At 42.6% G+C, this 17065-nt stretch overlaps 1 protein-coding gene across 3 annotated transcripts in view; it reads right to left on the reverse strand.

The window, feature by feature from the left end:
* UBP1 (upstream binding protein 1) overlaps positions 1-17065 on the reverse strand; it is a gene marked incomplete at its 5' end in the record, with an annotated part of 57046 nt that extends 39981 nt beyond the window's left edge. For all 3 annotated transcript variants that reach the window (XM_024566251.3, XM_024566249.3, XM_045199648.2), the window contains 2 exon segments: positions 4926-5077; positions 16648-17065. In XM_024566251.3, coding sequence (XP_024422019.1) covers positions 4926-5077; positions 16648-16760 — 265 coding nt within the window.

Here is a 17065-nt window from a genome sequence, read left to right on the forward strand (position 1 = left end):
GATCAAACCAGCGACCCTTTGGTGTGCAGGCCAGCACTCAACCCACTGAGCCACACCAGCCAGGGCGACTGTAAACTTACTTTTGCCACAGCCTGCATCTTTGTATCTACATGTGCAGTTCATTTATCCATCTTTTTTCTCAAAAGACTGGGAGAAAAAAGGTAAAGTAACAGAATTCCACAACCAAGAAAATACTCATCGATAATACTGTAGGAGCAGAGTCAAGTGCAAGAAAAGCCCCTGCATTTACTGTATTGATTCAGTCAAGCTAGAGTATCACCTGGGAGGGGAATACAAGGGAGCCTGCTGGGGCTGGACATATCAGATGTACCCTAAGATGCGCCGGACCACAGACTTCCTGCAGCCGCGACCCCGTGAGCCAGGTAAGCTACATTCAGACTATAAGACACACTCCCATTTTCCTCCCAAGGCGGGGGGGGGGGGGGGGGCGCGGTTTGCGCATCTTATAGTCCAAAAAACTCGGCAGGTAGTAGTCCCAAGGGAATGAGAACTGTGACAATTATTCAGCCACACATTTAAGGCTCGTGCATACTACTGTGTATGTACTGCAATAACTTTTCAAAAATCTGAGCCAGACCAAATAGATACTGAGCAAGCTGATCAACTGCTCGAAGCTTCAGTTTTTAAATCTGTGAAATGGATTAATAATAAAGCATTTCCTGGGGTTACTGTGGAAGATAACACATGCACAGTATTTAGTACAGTGCTTCATACACAGTAAGCACTCAGTAAATGTTGGTCTAACAAAGCGACACCAGAGAGGGTGGGTTGCAACTTCTGTCAGTGGGAACCATCTTTATCTGGCTTAATAATAACAGTGATAAACTATGGATATTTTCCCCAAGCCAATGGACAGACACATCCAGAATGTCCCTTTAGGCGGGTGTGTGTATGTACGCGCGCACCTTCATCCCCTGGTGTGCACGTGATCCGTTCCTGAAATAGGAGAATTTCAGGTTACTTCCTTATCAGCAGACAGAAAGCTACAGTGAATATACTCGCCCCTACATTGTTTCTTCTGACATTTTTTTTGGTCTAAAACAGATTACCATACAAACACTTAAAGTTCTTTCAAAAATGAAACTTAAGTATCAAATAACTGATTGTCTACACAAGCAAATACTAACACAACGTTATACTAAATCAACCTTTAAAACAAAGTTAGGGTATGGCCACGGGTGCTCGAGATACAATTACCTGAGGTAGAACCCCATAGAGTCTACACATATATACGAAAATGAAAAGTTAGAAGTAAGTTATTCTTTCACATTTCTGAATGTTAATCACAAGTACAGTAAACAGTCTAAAACCTGTAGCTCTTTCTAACAGTTCAAGGAATTAAAGATTCTATTTACCGACAGATAAATAATCATAATGTATTTTTATAAGCTGGGACTCCAGACAAGAAGGCAGCATAGGCAGACTTGGCTCATCTCTGTGCACAACCACATCAAAATTACAACTAAAATACAGAACCATCACTTAGAACCATCAGAAATCGAGTTGAATGGAAGTGTGACAACTACTGAATTAAAGAAACTACATCCATCCAGTCTGGTAGGCAGGGCAAGATCAGCGGAATGAGCTGATGCTCACAAGTGGTGCATAAAAATTCGGGAGGGCTATCTCAGGAGTGAGGAGGCCCAGCACGCCCAGCCCAGGGTTCTAGGAAGGTAAGTCCCCACAACTTCTGGCTTCAAAACCAAGTGGGAGAAAATGCAGACAATTGTAACTGAGTAACAATAAAAAAATAAAAAATATAAATATAAAAATAAAAAAATAAAACAAGTGGGGATTGAATCAGTGGAAGAAATTGCTAGAGCCCTGAGCAGTTCCTCATAAAGAACCCACACAGGGACTCAGCTACTCAGACTCACTGTCTCTGAGCTGCAGCACCAGGATAGTGGCTAGAAAGACACGAGTGGCATATGGGACAAACTCAAGTGTCTGGCATTGAGGTGAGCAGATGCCATTGTCCCTTTTCTGAACCCTCACCCCACAGAGCTGGCAAGCTGGTCCCATATCTGAGATTCCATCAACCTGGCTAACACTGTTTAAATCTGCTAACATTGGAAATCCTCAGAGACTCCACCTCCACCCAAGTTACTTTTCCACCTAAGATGCTTTTCCATATAAATGGCTGGTCTTGTCTCATGCTTCACAACTTCCTAGATCCTCTCAAATAAGCTCCAGCTGGCCTCAGTGAGCTCTAAGCCCGGCACCAGCAGCAGCCAGCCTAGATTCAAAGCTTGGCTTCACCTGGCAATCTCCAAGCCCAGCACAAGTAGCAGCCATCTCAGATGGTTTTACGGCTCAGGCAGAGTGGTCCCTGGCAAAACACAGGTGGGGGCTGACCTTGTCCTGCACCATCTGGGAAACCCCAGAGCCAGCACACCCAGTGGAGAGCTACACCATGTCAGAGCACCACCATCCTGCCCTGCACAGCTGATCCTCCAAAGAGGGCTGAGGTTGGTGGTCAGTGGTCACAGCCAGTCCCTGCAGCTGACTGGCCTGGGTAAATCCCTCCCATTGATCTGTCAACAGCAACCAGGGCTCAGCTACAAGAGGAGGGTGTACTCAGCCCACACAAAGGGCACACCTCAAGTATCCAGCTTGGGTATTAGGGTATGATGTTCCACTGGATCCTATAGGACACCTACTACATTAGGCCACACTACCAATACACGGAGTCAAAGCAGCGCTACCTAATACACAGAAACAAACACAGGGAGGCTGCCAAAACGAGGAGACAAAGAAACATGGCCCAAATGAAGGAACAGATAAAACTCCAGAAAAAGAGCTAACTGCAATGGAGATCGCTAACTGAAATAAGCAATCTACTAGATGCAGAGTTCAAAACACTGGTTATAAGGATGCTCAAGGAACTCAGTGAGGACCTCAACAGCATAAAATAGATCCAGTCAGAAACGAAGGATACACTAACTGAAATAAAGAACAATTTACAGGGAAAGAATAGCAGAGTGGATGAAGCTGAGAATCAAATCAATGATTTGGAACATAAGTAAGCAAAAAAAAAAAAAAAAAAAAAGAACAACAACAACAACAAAACCCAATCAGAATATTATGAAGAAAAAAAGAATCCAAAAAAATGAGGGTAATACAAGCAGCCTCCAAGATAACTTCAAGAGGTCCAACATTTGCATCATAGGGGTGCCAGGAGAAAGAGCAAGAAATTAGAAATCTGTTCAGAAAAACAGTGAAAGAAAACTCCTCTAATGTGGTGAAGGAAACAGACGTGCAAATTCAGGAAGCACAGAGAGTCCCAAACAAGATGGATGCAAAGAGGCCCAGTCCAAGACACTTCATAATTAAAATGCCAATGGTTAAAGATAAAGAGAGAATCTTAAAAGCAGCAAGAAAAAAGAAGTTAAGTTTCCTGCAAGGGAGTTCTCATAAGACTCTCTTGATTTCTCAAAAGAAACTTTGCAGGCAAGAAGGGATTGGCAAGACATATTCAAAGTTCTGACAAGCAGAGACCTACAGCCAAGACTGCTCTCCCCAGCAACACTATCATTTAGAATCAAAGGGCAGATAAAGAGCTTCCCAGACACGAAAAAAACCAAGGGAGTTCATCATCACCAAACCATTATTATATGAAACATTAAAGGGACTTATTTAAGAAGATCAAAACTATACACAATAAAATGGCAAAAACACCTATCTATCAACAATTGAATCTAAAAAACAAACTAAGCAAACAAGAAGAACAGAGACAGAATCATGGATACAGAGAGCATTTTGATGATTGCCAGGTGGGAGGAGGGGTATGGGGGAATGGGTGAAGAGGTGAGGGGATAACACAACTAGGTAGTTTCAGAATAGCCAAGAAGATGTAAAGTACAGTATAGGAAATGGAGTAGCCGAAGAACTTATATATGTGACCCATGGATGTGAGCAATGGTGGGGGGAGTGCCTGAGAGAGTAGGGGTGCTGTGTGGAGGGGGACAAAGGGAGAGATATCAGACAACTGTAATACCATAATCAATAAAATATACTTAAATTTTTTTTAAATAATTGCAATATATTGTTAACAGATTTAATTTCAATTTTTGGAAACAAAACAGATACACACACAAGGAAACATACCTAAGTGTTAATTATCTTGGTGGAATGCAACTGCAGTCAATTTCCAGCTTTACCCCTTGACACATCTCCCAATTTTTCTACAATGAGCATGTACTATTTTTATAACAAAATATTCATTTTTGAAAAAAACAAGATTTCAACAGTTTTCAACATTAATTCCTGCATAACAAAGTACTTTTGTTTACACTGTAAGTTATACCGGCCTGTGCCCAGACTGCTAAGAGCACCTGAGAAAAACCCCCTTACACTTCCCAGTGGTAAATTCTACACCCCCGCCCCGTCTTTATGTTCCATCCTGCCCACTCTCAGTTTTCTATCACTAAAATATAACATCCTCATAAAGCATACACGACATACGGGCAGACAAAATTTGACACGATTATTTTAGCCGCAGACTCTATCCTGGTACAGCTTATATCTACTTCCAGCACAAACCTGCCTCAGGCCTGAGACCCACGTCCTCGCTAGGTGGACTCTGATTCATTCTCAAGTTCCACACTGAAAGCATTTTCTTAAAAATAACTGACAGCCTTTCCTACTTGCTTCTCCTTTGGATTTTGTCTGAAAAACCCTGCAATAATCTTGTTCCACGGACCCTCTTTATGCAAATCAGTTTCCACAAACTGAAACTTTGTTGGCTCGTAGTAAAATTCCTACAACTTTTATGAACTGAATTTATAAAACGGAAGGAAAAAATCTAACTCACTATTACCGCCAGTAACCAAGGCTGGGATGCCCAAACTTCCGTTTAGGATTCTTGTGATTCTAGCGTCAACCCGTGAGACGGCCACACCAACCTTGGTTCAGGTACGTGAGCGTTTCGTCGTGCAGTTTTACTGCGGGCGATGTTGCCGCGCACATCACATACTGAAAGGGCGGGTTTTTGGTTTCGTCATCCAATGGAAGGCTGGAATCTTCCTGCTTGAAAATGGGCAATGCCAAGACATCACTGAAAAGCAAAAAAAAAAATAAACCAACAAATAAATAAATCGACACCGACCTTGCTTTGTGTTTAAAATATTCAAAAGCATCTAAAAACGTTTAGGGGTAGTTTTTTTTTTTCAAATTTAAGCTATGAAATGATATGTAAAATAAAAGTACCACTAATGCTAATCTGGCTTCCCCAAATGACATCTCCAGTATCTCTAGTGTGGCAGTGGGGAGAAGGAGGGCAGCTATGGTGAGGTAGATAAAATAAGAGCATTTCATAGTTAATAAAGTCCATGCTACTGATAAAGAAACTGGGCTAACAATAAAGATGGTACTTTTAAAAAAGTTACTTCAAAAAATTCTTTAAACATTTTAAACTGTTTGTATTAAAAAAAAAAAAAAAGCCAGTGAAGAGTACACAGCCACCTGTTTTGAAAGGCAGGAACTATTACTGCCGCCAAAGGTAGGTCACATTAGCACCATGGAACCACAAAGCAGCATTTGATTCAAATGGGACTTTACGAAAAGTTTCCTGCTAGGCCTGGCAACTGCTCAGAGCATAAGGCTTCACACTTTATCTACAACAATGGCTTCTTCTGAGAAGCAAACAGCAGTAAAAACAGCTACTATTTTTTTCTCCCAAGAATAACATGGGGCATTGACTGTGAGGGGAATGGGGCGGGGGTCTTCTGGAGCACTGTCTGTAGTCTGTTAATATGGGAAGATGTTTGGTTTGCTAAAAACAAAACAAAACAGCTGAGATATTATAATAATTTTTTTTTTAATCCTCACCCATGGACATTTTTTTCATTACTTTTTTTTTTTAGAGAGAAAGGTTGATGCGAGAAAAAGCAATTGATTGGTTGCCTTCTATACGTGCCCTGACCAGGGATCCAACCTGCAACCTAGGCGTGTGCCCCAACCTTTCGACTGAACCACAGCCTTTCAACTACGGGAGGGCATTCCAACCAACTGAGCCACACCAGCCAGGGCTGAGATATAATGTACATATCATAAAATCCATGCTTTTACAGTGTAAATTCAGTGGGTTTTAGTATATTCCCAGAGTTGTGCAGCTGTCACCATCCCTACTTCCAGAACATTTTCATCACAATCTTGTACCTGTTGGCAGTCACTCCCCATCCCTTTCTCCCCTGCCATGTCCCCAACCCTGGCAACCACTACTACTTTGTCTCTATGGATTTACCTATTTTGGACATTTAGTGCAAACTGAATCATGTAGCCTTTTGGAACTGGCTTTTTTTCTCAGTCTGTTTTCAAGGTCCACCCATGTTACAGCAGATATCAGTACTTAATTCCTTCTTATGGCTGAATGATACTCCATTGTATGGATACACCACAGTCATTCATCCAATGGTGCACATTCATCCAATGGTGCACATTAGGATTGCTTCAAATGTTTGGCTAGCATGCATAATGCTCCTCTGAACGCTTGCATGTGTTTTTGTATAGACATATGTCTAATTCCCTTGGGCATACGAGGATGTGCATGTATGTACCTAGGAGTAGAATTACTGGGTCCTAGGATAAGTGTTCAATTTTCTGACAAGTGCCAAGCTGGTTTCCACAGTAGCTACACCATCCCATTCCCATCATTAATGTATGAGGTAACTGACATAATTCACGCAGCTGTACATTTACAGTTTGCTAATTTTTCTGCTTGTTCCTCCATAAAAAGTAAAATAGGAAGATATCCAAATGAGTAACTACTCTAACACCAATATCGAAGGCTTCTTTGAATCGCTTATTTCCCCTCTGCTTTCTGCAAGCTGATGACTAACTCAGATATTTGGCTGGCCCATTTGGGGTTAATTTAATTTACAAATAAAATGTGGAAATAAATGAAATGGGAGGAAAACTCTGTGTTCCCTCCTCCTCGCATTCATTTCTATTAAAGTGCTAGACTGATTATTCAGAAACTAAATTACTACTAATTCTCCTTCTGTGTTATTTATACCCAGGAACTATGAAAACACTCCTTAGCACACAGCATAACTGAGGAACACAGTCAGCGATGGCCTGTAGCCCTCCTCTGGAGTTCGGAACACTGTGACCTAGGGGCTTTGATTCCATTTAAGTGGAACAGATAAAAAACCTTGTGGCAGATATAAAAATTTTTCAGGAGACTTACAAAGACAGCAGCTGTCTTTATGAGTAACAACCATAACAGTAAAAATGGCCCTCCACAAGATTAAAATATACATATTCCTATGCCACATATATGTAAGCATTTAAAGTCCTCTTTGTGAGAAAGAAAGTGAGAATGAGAGCTATGACGCAGAAGTATTAGCTAATTATACTGAAAGGTGACATGGAGAATAATTTTAAGACACCAATACTAACTGCTTGGGTTGATCATTAAATACGTGTCATCAAAATAACCCATAAGACTTCCTAAGAGTAGCTATTTATAAGTAAACTCACACGTGATAAATAAAATTGTATTTGTCTCAGGTCCTAGCAGGCAACCACCATTTCATTCACTTTGATATAGCCTGGAAGACCCACGCAGGATATACCATGCTCACGGCGGATGCCATGATTTTCTTTTTAATCCTCGCCAGAGAATATGTTTATTGATTTTAGAAAGATGTAGAGGGAAGCACAGAAGGATAGGGCAAGAGGGGTAGAGAGGGAGAGGCGGAGCTTGGGAGAGAGAAACGTTGACGGGTTGCCTTCTAAACCAGGGAGCCAGCCTGTGACCTTTCAGTATATGGGAGGTCGCTCCAACCAACTGAGCCGGCCAGCCAAAGCCTAAATGACTCTTAAATGAGCTTAACAAATAAACATGTAAAAGATCATTTACTAATGAAATCCCGATTATTTTTTTACTTAATTAGAAAGATAATACATTCCAATCAACACAGCAGCCAGAGTGATTCTCTCCCAACAGAAGCCAGACAATTTCGTAACTTGAACTCTCCAAAGGCTCACTTTTAACCAGGGTCCTCACAAGGCCCTACTCAATCTGCTCTTCCTCTCCCTCTGCCGGAGCCAAATCAGCCTCCTTCCAGACCTTCCTCAGGGCCTTCTGCACAGGCCCCACTCTCCTGCTGGTGTCCTACTGGCTCACTGAATTCAAACGTCACCTAGGTGACAACTTGACAATTGCAACCCTCCCATCCACACTCCCAATTTCCCTTTTCTTGCTCCATTTATCCGAAACTCCGGTCACCTTCAAACAGTGTTCCCTCCACAGGTATACACCGTATTTTGCCATGTATAATGCACTCTCGCGAATAATGTGTACCTATCTTTTTGGCCCAAACTTTCAGAGGAAAAAATCTTTTAAGTTTTTAATTCAATTTTTAATTTATTTATATTTAGATACATTTTTGTATTATAAAAGAATTTTAGCATTTTTTTAAACGTATGTTGGTACAAGAAATTTCACGTAACAAGTAATCACAAAACACAAGAACAGGTACGAGGTATTTCAAGATACTACCTATGTACAACGCGCATCCTTATTTTCCCCTCAAAAATCCGCGCAACAATGTGTGCATTATATGTGGCAAAATGCGGTAGCCACACGCCCCCCAAATTTGTTCCTCCTCACTGACTGATCCCAGCATCTAGCACAAAGGAGCTCAACTACCACTGAAATCAATGAACCTATCGCAAAATTAATTATCAATTATTACTAAAATAGAAAACAAGGTCTCCAGAGAATTTAAGATCGTAATTTCTACTAGGCTGAACCGTAGAGCTCCCAGTAATCTGACAAGCAAAGGAAAAGCCTCGAGGCTTCAAACTGTTCCAAGTAATTTTAAATGCCAGTACCCCAAAATATCCAGGCACACAAAGTCAGACAAGACTCTAGGAACAAGAACCAACGACAGTACCAACAGATACCATATACCCTTTTCCAGATTCTGTCTGCTCTTTTTTCCAGATTCAGCTCTTTCCTGCCTGTCACACAGAGTGAGAGGCCTGACAATTACACATGCGAGACTTCTTGACAGCTGGGGTCTTGTTAGGTTGCTCCGAAAGGAAACACCGGTGGAAAATTAAAGGGGAGCAGGGAAGGGCCGAGGCAGGCAACCGCACGGACTGCAGGAGCAGGAATTTCAGGGCGGCAGCAACCACGCCTCCAGCGGGCAGTCGGCAGCCCAGAAGCAATGGGGTCGCAGGCCCTCCTCCCAAACCCTTCCGGCACCTTTGCAATCACACACTTCCCTCAATGTGTCTCTGCTTGAAACATCTAAGCGGCCTGCCTTTTTCTGATTGGACTGATATCCCCAAAGACTTAAGATGCTAGAATTATTGGACCCACACTTTAAATTACGCTTGCTTTGTTCAAAGATATATAAAAGACAAGCTTGAAAAAATCTTCAAGAAACAGTAAATTTTAAGGGGCAGCAAGACTGAAAAAAGTTACAAACGTCTAGAACTGGAAAATAAAATTGCTAAAATTAGAAACTCAGATTTAACAGCAGCTCAGAAAGAAATGAAGAGTAAATAAGAATACTGGAATATAGGTAAAAAGAAGTTATCCAGAAGACGGCGCGAGCGCCAAATGAGGGAAAATACAGAAGACTTTAAGGACAAAGGGAAATTTCACAGTGAGGCCCTAGCCAGCACGCTATGGCAAGAAAGTGAAATGTAATGATTAACAGGAAGGAACAAACCTATGATACTACCTAGAATAAGTTCAACAAGGTTCTGGAGGAAAAAAAGGCAAGATACAACAAGAATAAATACACACACACGCGGCATTGCCAACGGATTCTCCCTGCCCAGAACAGTCATATTCTCGTACCTAGAGAAACTTCTGTTATTAACTGGCAGGTAGCCAACGGGTGTTGTGGAAAGAAGTGGAGATGAAACCCCAGCTCTGGAGCTTCGAATCCCAGCTTCGACACTACGGCCGGCTACTTACATGGTTTTTAACTCAGAATAAATAATACATTGTTTGCCGTTTCCCTTTGTTGACACTTGTCCTCATGGCACAAACCAATGGCGGTGAAAACCGCTGGTGCCTCGGCAGGAATTAAGGCAGTGGCACCAACTGTGCCAAGAGTCGTTGTACAGAAACGTCATGAGGCACTCGTCCTTGGCTGGGTGTAATGTATTTCTGATGCACACCTAAGTGAATGGCTGCCTCGAGGAAAAGGTGGCGTGCAACTGTGATCCGACAGCTGACCTAGCAGTTTCTGTCACAGAATTACCATTTTACTTGAGAGAAAAAATGACAAACTATGATTACTTGGACCTGGGTGTTGGACAGAAATTTCCTCAAAAACGAGTAAGCGAGTCCATCACCTGTAACTGTGATACCGTTTGTTGGCAATGACAGAACCTTAACCCTCCACCATGTGCCTTCGCTGATGGTGGTGGCAACATTAAGGAATGTGACTTTTGGATACCGCATAGTGAAAAGTGCCAACAGTGAGAAGATTTGCGTAACTCAGGAGACCACTGCTTTTCTAACGAACAATGCATGCGTATTTCAAAATTACGCAGGTTAAGAGACCCAAAGTCCAAGACACATCAATCGATTCTAATGTAACAGTGCGAAGAGCACACTGAGATAGCTGCAGACACAAAGTTGCAACTTTAAGAAACCACCACTAAGTGCTGCTTTTCGTCAAAGAACTTCCAAAATTACTTAAAAGGGCTATTAAAATAGTCTTCTGTTTCCCAATCAGACCTCTATATGAAGCTGGATTTTCTTCATGTATGTATTCCAATAGCAGAGAAGAGAATCCATTTATTTTTCTAAGCTAGGCATTAAAAAGATTTGCAATAAGCCTAAGATAATTCCTCTCATTCTCAGTTTTTTTTTTTAGTAAAACAGTATTTAAGTAGAAAATGGTAATATATAATGGCTTATAATTGTTATTTTAAATAAATTAACCTCCAAATTTCTTTCATATGAAAGGACAAAAGAACACAGCCTACTATGCTATTCAGAGACACAGTAATCTGAGACCGAGACGTAAACAGGACCCACAAACGCATGAAAACGACACCAGCAGTGGTCCTCCTCCACTCAAAGTCCTTCTTCTAAAGCAGGTCTTTCAAAAGCTAAATAGTATTCGCAGGAATGTTCTACCTTTGCGCCCCAACATTTTTACATGTTTAAAAACAACAGCTTCGACCACTCTGTGTGAGATGGGCAAAGTCATGGGAGAAGGACAGACTAAGGAACTACCACTGGAGGAGGCAGAAACTAAACGCCATCAATATGGCATCCAAGACTGAAACCCAGATCAGGAAAAGGACCACGGACAAAAACCTGTGAAACAAACTTTGTAGTTTACGCAACACAAAATTGTACTCTGGTTATGGAAGTGGGAGAAGCTGGGTAAAGGGTTCATGTCAACTTGCTAGACTACAGACAACTTACTAACTTGAAACCCTAAAGTTATTTTAAAATTAAAAAAAATTTAGGCTAAAAATTTCACCACCAACACATACATACGTTTGTCATAGTTCATATCACAAGATAACAATTTCACAAACGCCAAAAAAACCTCAGAAAGTTTCAACAGAAAAGACGACGCCCTTACAGTGGGTTGGGCATCATTCCCACAAACTGGGAGGTCACTGGGTTCCTCCTGGTCGGGGCACCTGCCTGGGTGGTGGGCTGGTCCCCAGCTGGGCAGACAATTGTTCCTCTCTCACATTGATGTTTCTCTCCCTCTTTCTCCTGCCCTTCCCCTCTCTTCAAAAATAAATAAAATCTTAAAAAAAAAAAAAAAAAAAAGACCACCAAGGTTAAACACAGAACAATTTCATATCCATCTATTAGCTATGTCCCAAAGCAAGCAAAAGAAATTATTTCAGAGCTCTTTTTAAATTCAGTCACAGAACCTAAAGCAAACAAAGAGGAGAAATCAGATGGTATTTCCACCAATAGCGGATGTTTAAGTCTGTCCAGGCAAACTGACAGGTGCCACTGTAATGAAACATAGTAAGTTTATGAGACCGTATCAATAAACTGCCAAGCTTCAGACAGCCCTGACTGAAGGATATAAACAGTGTTTAAGGGTATTTTTAGCGGGGGTTGGGGGCACTCTAACTTCTAAAATTGCACACAGAATCTATGGGTAAACAACAGAATGTATATCAATTAGTTGAGAGAGGTCTTAGTCTACATATTGGGTTGGCCAAAAAGTTCATTTATTTTTTTCTGTGAGATGGCTCCAGGAGTACTTAGCTGTCTTTAACTTCATTCAAAACAATTTTGTTAGACTGTATTGTGACGGCTGTCACATCAGCATGCATTTTTTAAAAACTTATCCAAACTGGTGAATCTTTGTGCGGCCACTCTTTAATACTGAAGATGGAAGAAGATAAGCAACGTTTCTGGCATATTATGCTTTATCATTTCAAGAAAGGTAAAAGTGCAACTGAAATGCAAGAAAAGGTTTGTGCAGTGTATGGGCAGGGTGCTGTGACTGGTCGAACATGTCAGATGTAGTCTGCGAAGTTTCTGGTACCACTGACATTTTAGCTAAATAACTCTTTGCCGTGGGGCTGTGGATGCACTGGAAGGTGTTTAGCAGCACGCCTGGCCTCTACCCGCCAGAAGTCAATAGCTGCAGATAGTCACCATACTCAAAACATCCAAATCAAGTTATTGGAGAAAATGAAAAATATGCCTTTTGTTTTATGGAAAAAACATACGGACTTTTAATAAAAGTTACTTCTTGAACAGATTTCAATACACAGCAAACCCATTCCCAAGGCAGTCACATCTCATTGTTAGAGTCTACCCTTCGGAGCAGGGGTAGACATAGAGGGCCGATCCAGCCAGCCTGCTTTTGTACAACCATGATGTAAGAATAGTTTCCACATCTGAACTATTAAAAGGGGCCATAAACAAACAAAAGAGTGTGACAAAGAACCCTCTGGCCTGTGAAGCCTTAAATATTTGCTATCTGGCTTTTTACACAAAAGGTTTGCCAACTTGTTTTAAAGTAATAAATTTTAAAAAACCATTGTGAACCCGATATCTGAAATCAACGTTTTTTAATCAGTAACTTATTAAATTCTTTCCTATACTTGAGCCAAGATTAAATCCAGAGAAAGCATTTAAACTCTGAAAAAGTAGTCTACAAACTGATACTTTAAACTATTGATCAATATAGCTAAGTTGTTTTCAGCTCAAAGCAGTTTCAATTTAGCAAATTATTTGTAAACTACGGGTGGACCTCTCTCAGAATATGATTTATACTATAGGGTAGTTTAACGGGGCTCAGACCAATGCCCTTTGTAAGGTAATGATTTAATACCAAAGTTTTTATGTGTAATCAAAAATGAGTTGCATTATTTTTTTTTAATATATTTTACTTATTTATTTTCAGAGGGAGGGAGAAAGAGGGAAACAAACATAAGTATGTGGTTGCCTCTCACGAGCCTCCCCACCTGGGACCCTGCCACAACCCAGGCATGTGCCCTGACGGGGAATCAAACAGGCAACCCTTTGGCTCGCAGGCCAGCACTCAATCCACTGAGCCACACCAGCCAGGGCAAGAAATTGCATTATTTTTTAAACCCTTAAAATTAACTTGCTATAGATTATACATTTCATGTGAACAGTAAAATGGAAAGAAAATTACCAGCAGTCAATCCAAAGACCCTGATAGTTTTACCTGGTCCTTACTTCACGAAACGTGGATGACCCAGATTTCAACTCACAATGAGTTTCGGCCTTCATTTAGTGTGTAGGCACTCAGCTTCCGTTTGGAATGGTGATGCTGCCGACTGGCCTCTCGGACCAATCTCTGTAACGTCTATGAGCTTAGCTCTACTCGCTCATAAGGAATGGTCTACTGGTTTTCTAAGATCTCTTCGTCCATTTCTAGAATATATATATAAAACTAAGATCTGACAAACCCTTTATGACCTGCCTCATTTCATACAGAATCTGAAGCCGCCCATACCTCACATACAAACGTGGTACTGCAGTACACCAGACCACAAAGGCACAAAACGAGGGGGAGAAGAACAGCAAAGGTGGTATCAGAAATCACCCTTAATGTATCCCAATACTATCAACCTACAACTTAATGCAGACATTTTCCAAGTTAGACTATGAAAGTGTCTCTTTCAAGTTAGTTACCCCAAAACCCCAAAAAACATTTTCTAAAAGTGGCCTTTTGAAAACTCCATCTTGTTTGAAGTCATCCAAAAAGCAAATACAGTACGCATACTTCACTTTGAAAGAAAAATGCAAAGCTGCCTGCAAAGTAAACTTTTATCAAAAAGTCACTTTTCAAATAATTTCAAATTTAGCACCTCCAGTTTACTTACTGACCTTGAGAGAACAAATGAAAAAGACAAGCATCTATAGCCTCACTTCCCTTTTGATAACCTGAGGAAGAGACAGTGGGCACTCCTGAGACCCCTGGCCACCTCCGAGCTCCAGGTCCAGGTGGGGGACTGTAAGTGCAGTCAAAGGCCAGCACGCTGGGTGTCCAACCTGTGGCCCAGGATGGCTGTGAATGCAGCCCAACACAAAACGTAAATTCACTTAAAACCTTTTTTTTGCTCATCAGTTTTCAGTGTTTGTGTATTTAATGTGTGGCCCAAGACAACTCTTCTTCCAGTGTGGCCCAGAAACGCCAAAAGGCTGGACACCCCTGCTAGAAGTCCTAACTTAAGCCTTCTTCTGACTTTGTCCACATCAAGTCAATTCTGCAATTTCTTAAATAAGAATTTCAAATGAAGGGTCTTGAAACTGAAAGAAGCAAAGACTCTCATGGGCTCCTCTTAGTTTTTGAGGAGCAAATGCTGAGGAGCAAACTGATACCAAGAATATCTGAAAAAAATAAAATGGTATTTGCTTTCAAAGATATTTGAAAATTTGGATTAAGTGACACATACCATATAACCAGTAACCAAAAGCCTTCAATGGAAAAAGTTTCCACGTGGAAAGTGTTGTAAAAAACAATTACAAAGATGTTGCACATTAAGAAAAAGGTCAAGGCAAGGTTTAATATCAAGATTTTATTTCCTTTTCACAGAATAAACCATAAACAAAAGTTCATTAGTTGGTCAAATCACTAAAATAAACACAATTCCTGGGGGGAGAAGGGGAAGTAAAAGCTCAAAATAACTCTCAATAAGCAAAGTTCTCAGCAGCAAACTCCCATTTTGCCATAACTGAGAACTGAAAAGCAACCGAAGAGATGCACTGCATTTGAGTCAGGTGCCCGCTCACTCCTGAAGGGCAGGTCCAGGTCTCTGTGTAAAGCACACCCCGGAGGCCCACCTCTTCACAAGGAAATCACTGCCTGTAGCAATCCCGACTGGGCTGACCCTGTGACTTTCAGTAGCTCAATTTCCTCCACAACTCAAACAGTTGTTCCAGAAAACAAGCCACCTTACAGCACCCTCCAGTTGCACAACGGCAGGGAGAGGAAGTGCCAAGTTCAGAGAGACCAGCACAGACCGAATCAGGGTTAGGGACTGGTGCAAGGTTTTCCTCCAAGCACTTCCTCACCCTGAGTAACACCTGCACCTTTTTGAGAGTTCTTTATAAGATTTAAAAGACGAATTACTTCAGCGAGCCGCTCCCCCACCCCCAGGCCCAACCTGACCCAGAAGCGCTGCTTCTTCAGGACATTTAGGCGCCCGTCGTCCCCTGGAGCTGCAGGGAGACGCACGGCAGTCACTGGGGAGGTGGACAGCACTTCAAAGGCATCAGGCATTATTACTTTAAGGAACATGTTTGGAAAATCTCAATTCGCATTAACGAAAACTGCCAAACCATCGAATTTTATACTTTAATCAGATGAATATGTAGTATTTACACTATATTTCAAAATAGAAAGCTAAGAAAGAAAGATAAAGACCTGCCAAACTAACAAGTTAAAAAAACAGTATGCTTCAGGGTAAAAGCCAGAGACAAAACTCCAGATCTGTTTCAACCCCTCAAAATTAAACAAAATGAGTGGTTGCTGCTACAGGCGGTGAAGACTAAACAAATTATTGTTTGTGGCGCAATCACTGCATCTTACAGCCTTCTCCAAAAGGAAAGAGCCCAAGAAGGTAGTTCCCCAAATGAAAAATTTTGCTTTGAGACTATCACAAAACCTTAACTAAGTTGATGTGCCTTCCCCCCCGTGGCTATTTTCAAATATAACTAGTACTGTAATATCAAGTGATTAAAATTTGCAATTAGGAAAGACTACAATGTAGAAGAGTAGAAATTGATACCAAACTTTGCAGAGTACTTTCTCACTATAAGTCCTATCATCTCCCACAGTTTTCCAGCTCTAAATGGCTTGTAAATCACTAGCAAGGAAATGAAACCCCTTCCCCCACTAACCCAAGCCAAGCTAACAGCCGGGCATGTTTTACAGCAAAAATGAAGCCTGCAGGCGCGGTTACCGTGCCGAAGGTTGCAGGGCCGCCCTCCCACGCCCGCCACCGGGATGGGCAGAAGCCTGCGAGGCTCCAGGGCCCCGACGGCCACGCGGCAGGGGACCGACCCCAAGCCAGGTAGGCCGGGGAACCGATCACCGCAGTTGCGCCTGGCAGAGTCACAGGGTCCTGCAGGCCTTTTCCAAGGGGACAGAAGTTACCGCCCGCCCGGCCCAGAGCTCCAGGTACCTCATGCTGTAGGCGCCGGCACCCAGCTCCTGCCCGATGCCCGAAAGGCTGGCGTCGAAGTCATGCACCAGCCCGGACTCGATCACCTCGTCCATCTTGAGCACCCAAGCCATCTTCCGGACTCGCCGTCGCCCGGCACGCAGCGCTGCCTCCGCGAGCGGGGCGAAGAGCCCAGAGCTCCGCGGGAGCGTCCTGGGGGAGGGCGCGGGTGAAGCCTCCGGCGGCGCGGCGAGTGGTCACCAGCGGCGGCCCGGGCGGCGCCCGGGACGAGAGCGGCCGGGGCCCCGCGGGCAGGGCAAGACGAGGAGCTCCAGCGGGAACGGCAGGGCCGCCGGCAGCGCCTCCCTCCCGCGGGCGCTGGCCCCGCGCCTCATGCCGCCGCCGCCCACCCCCTGCGCCGCTAGCGCTGAAGCCGCCG

This window comes from Desmodus rotundus, chromosome 8, assembly GCF_022682495.2.
Source record: "Desmodus rotundus isolate HL8 chromosome 8, HLdesRot8A.1, whole genome shotgun sequence".
Lineage (NCBI taxonomy): Eukaryota > Metazoa > Chordata > Mammalia > Chiroptera > Phyllostomidae > Desmodus > Desmodus rotundus.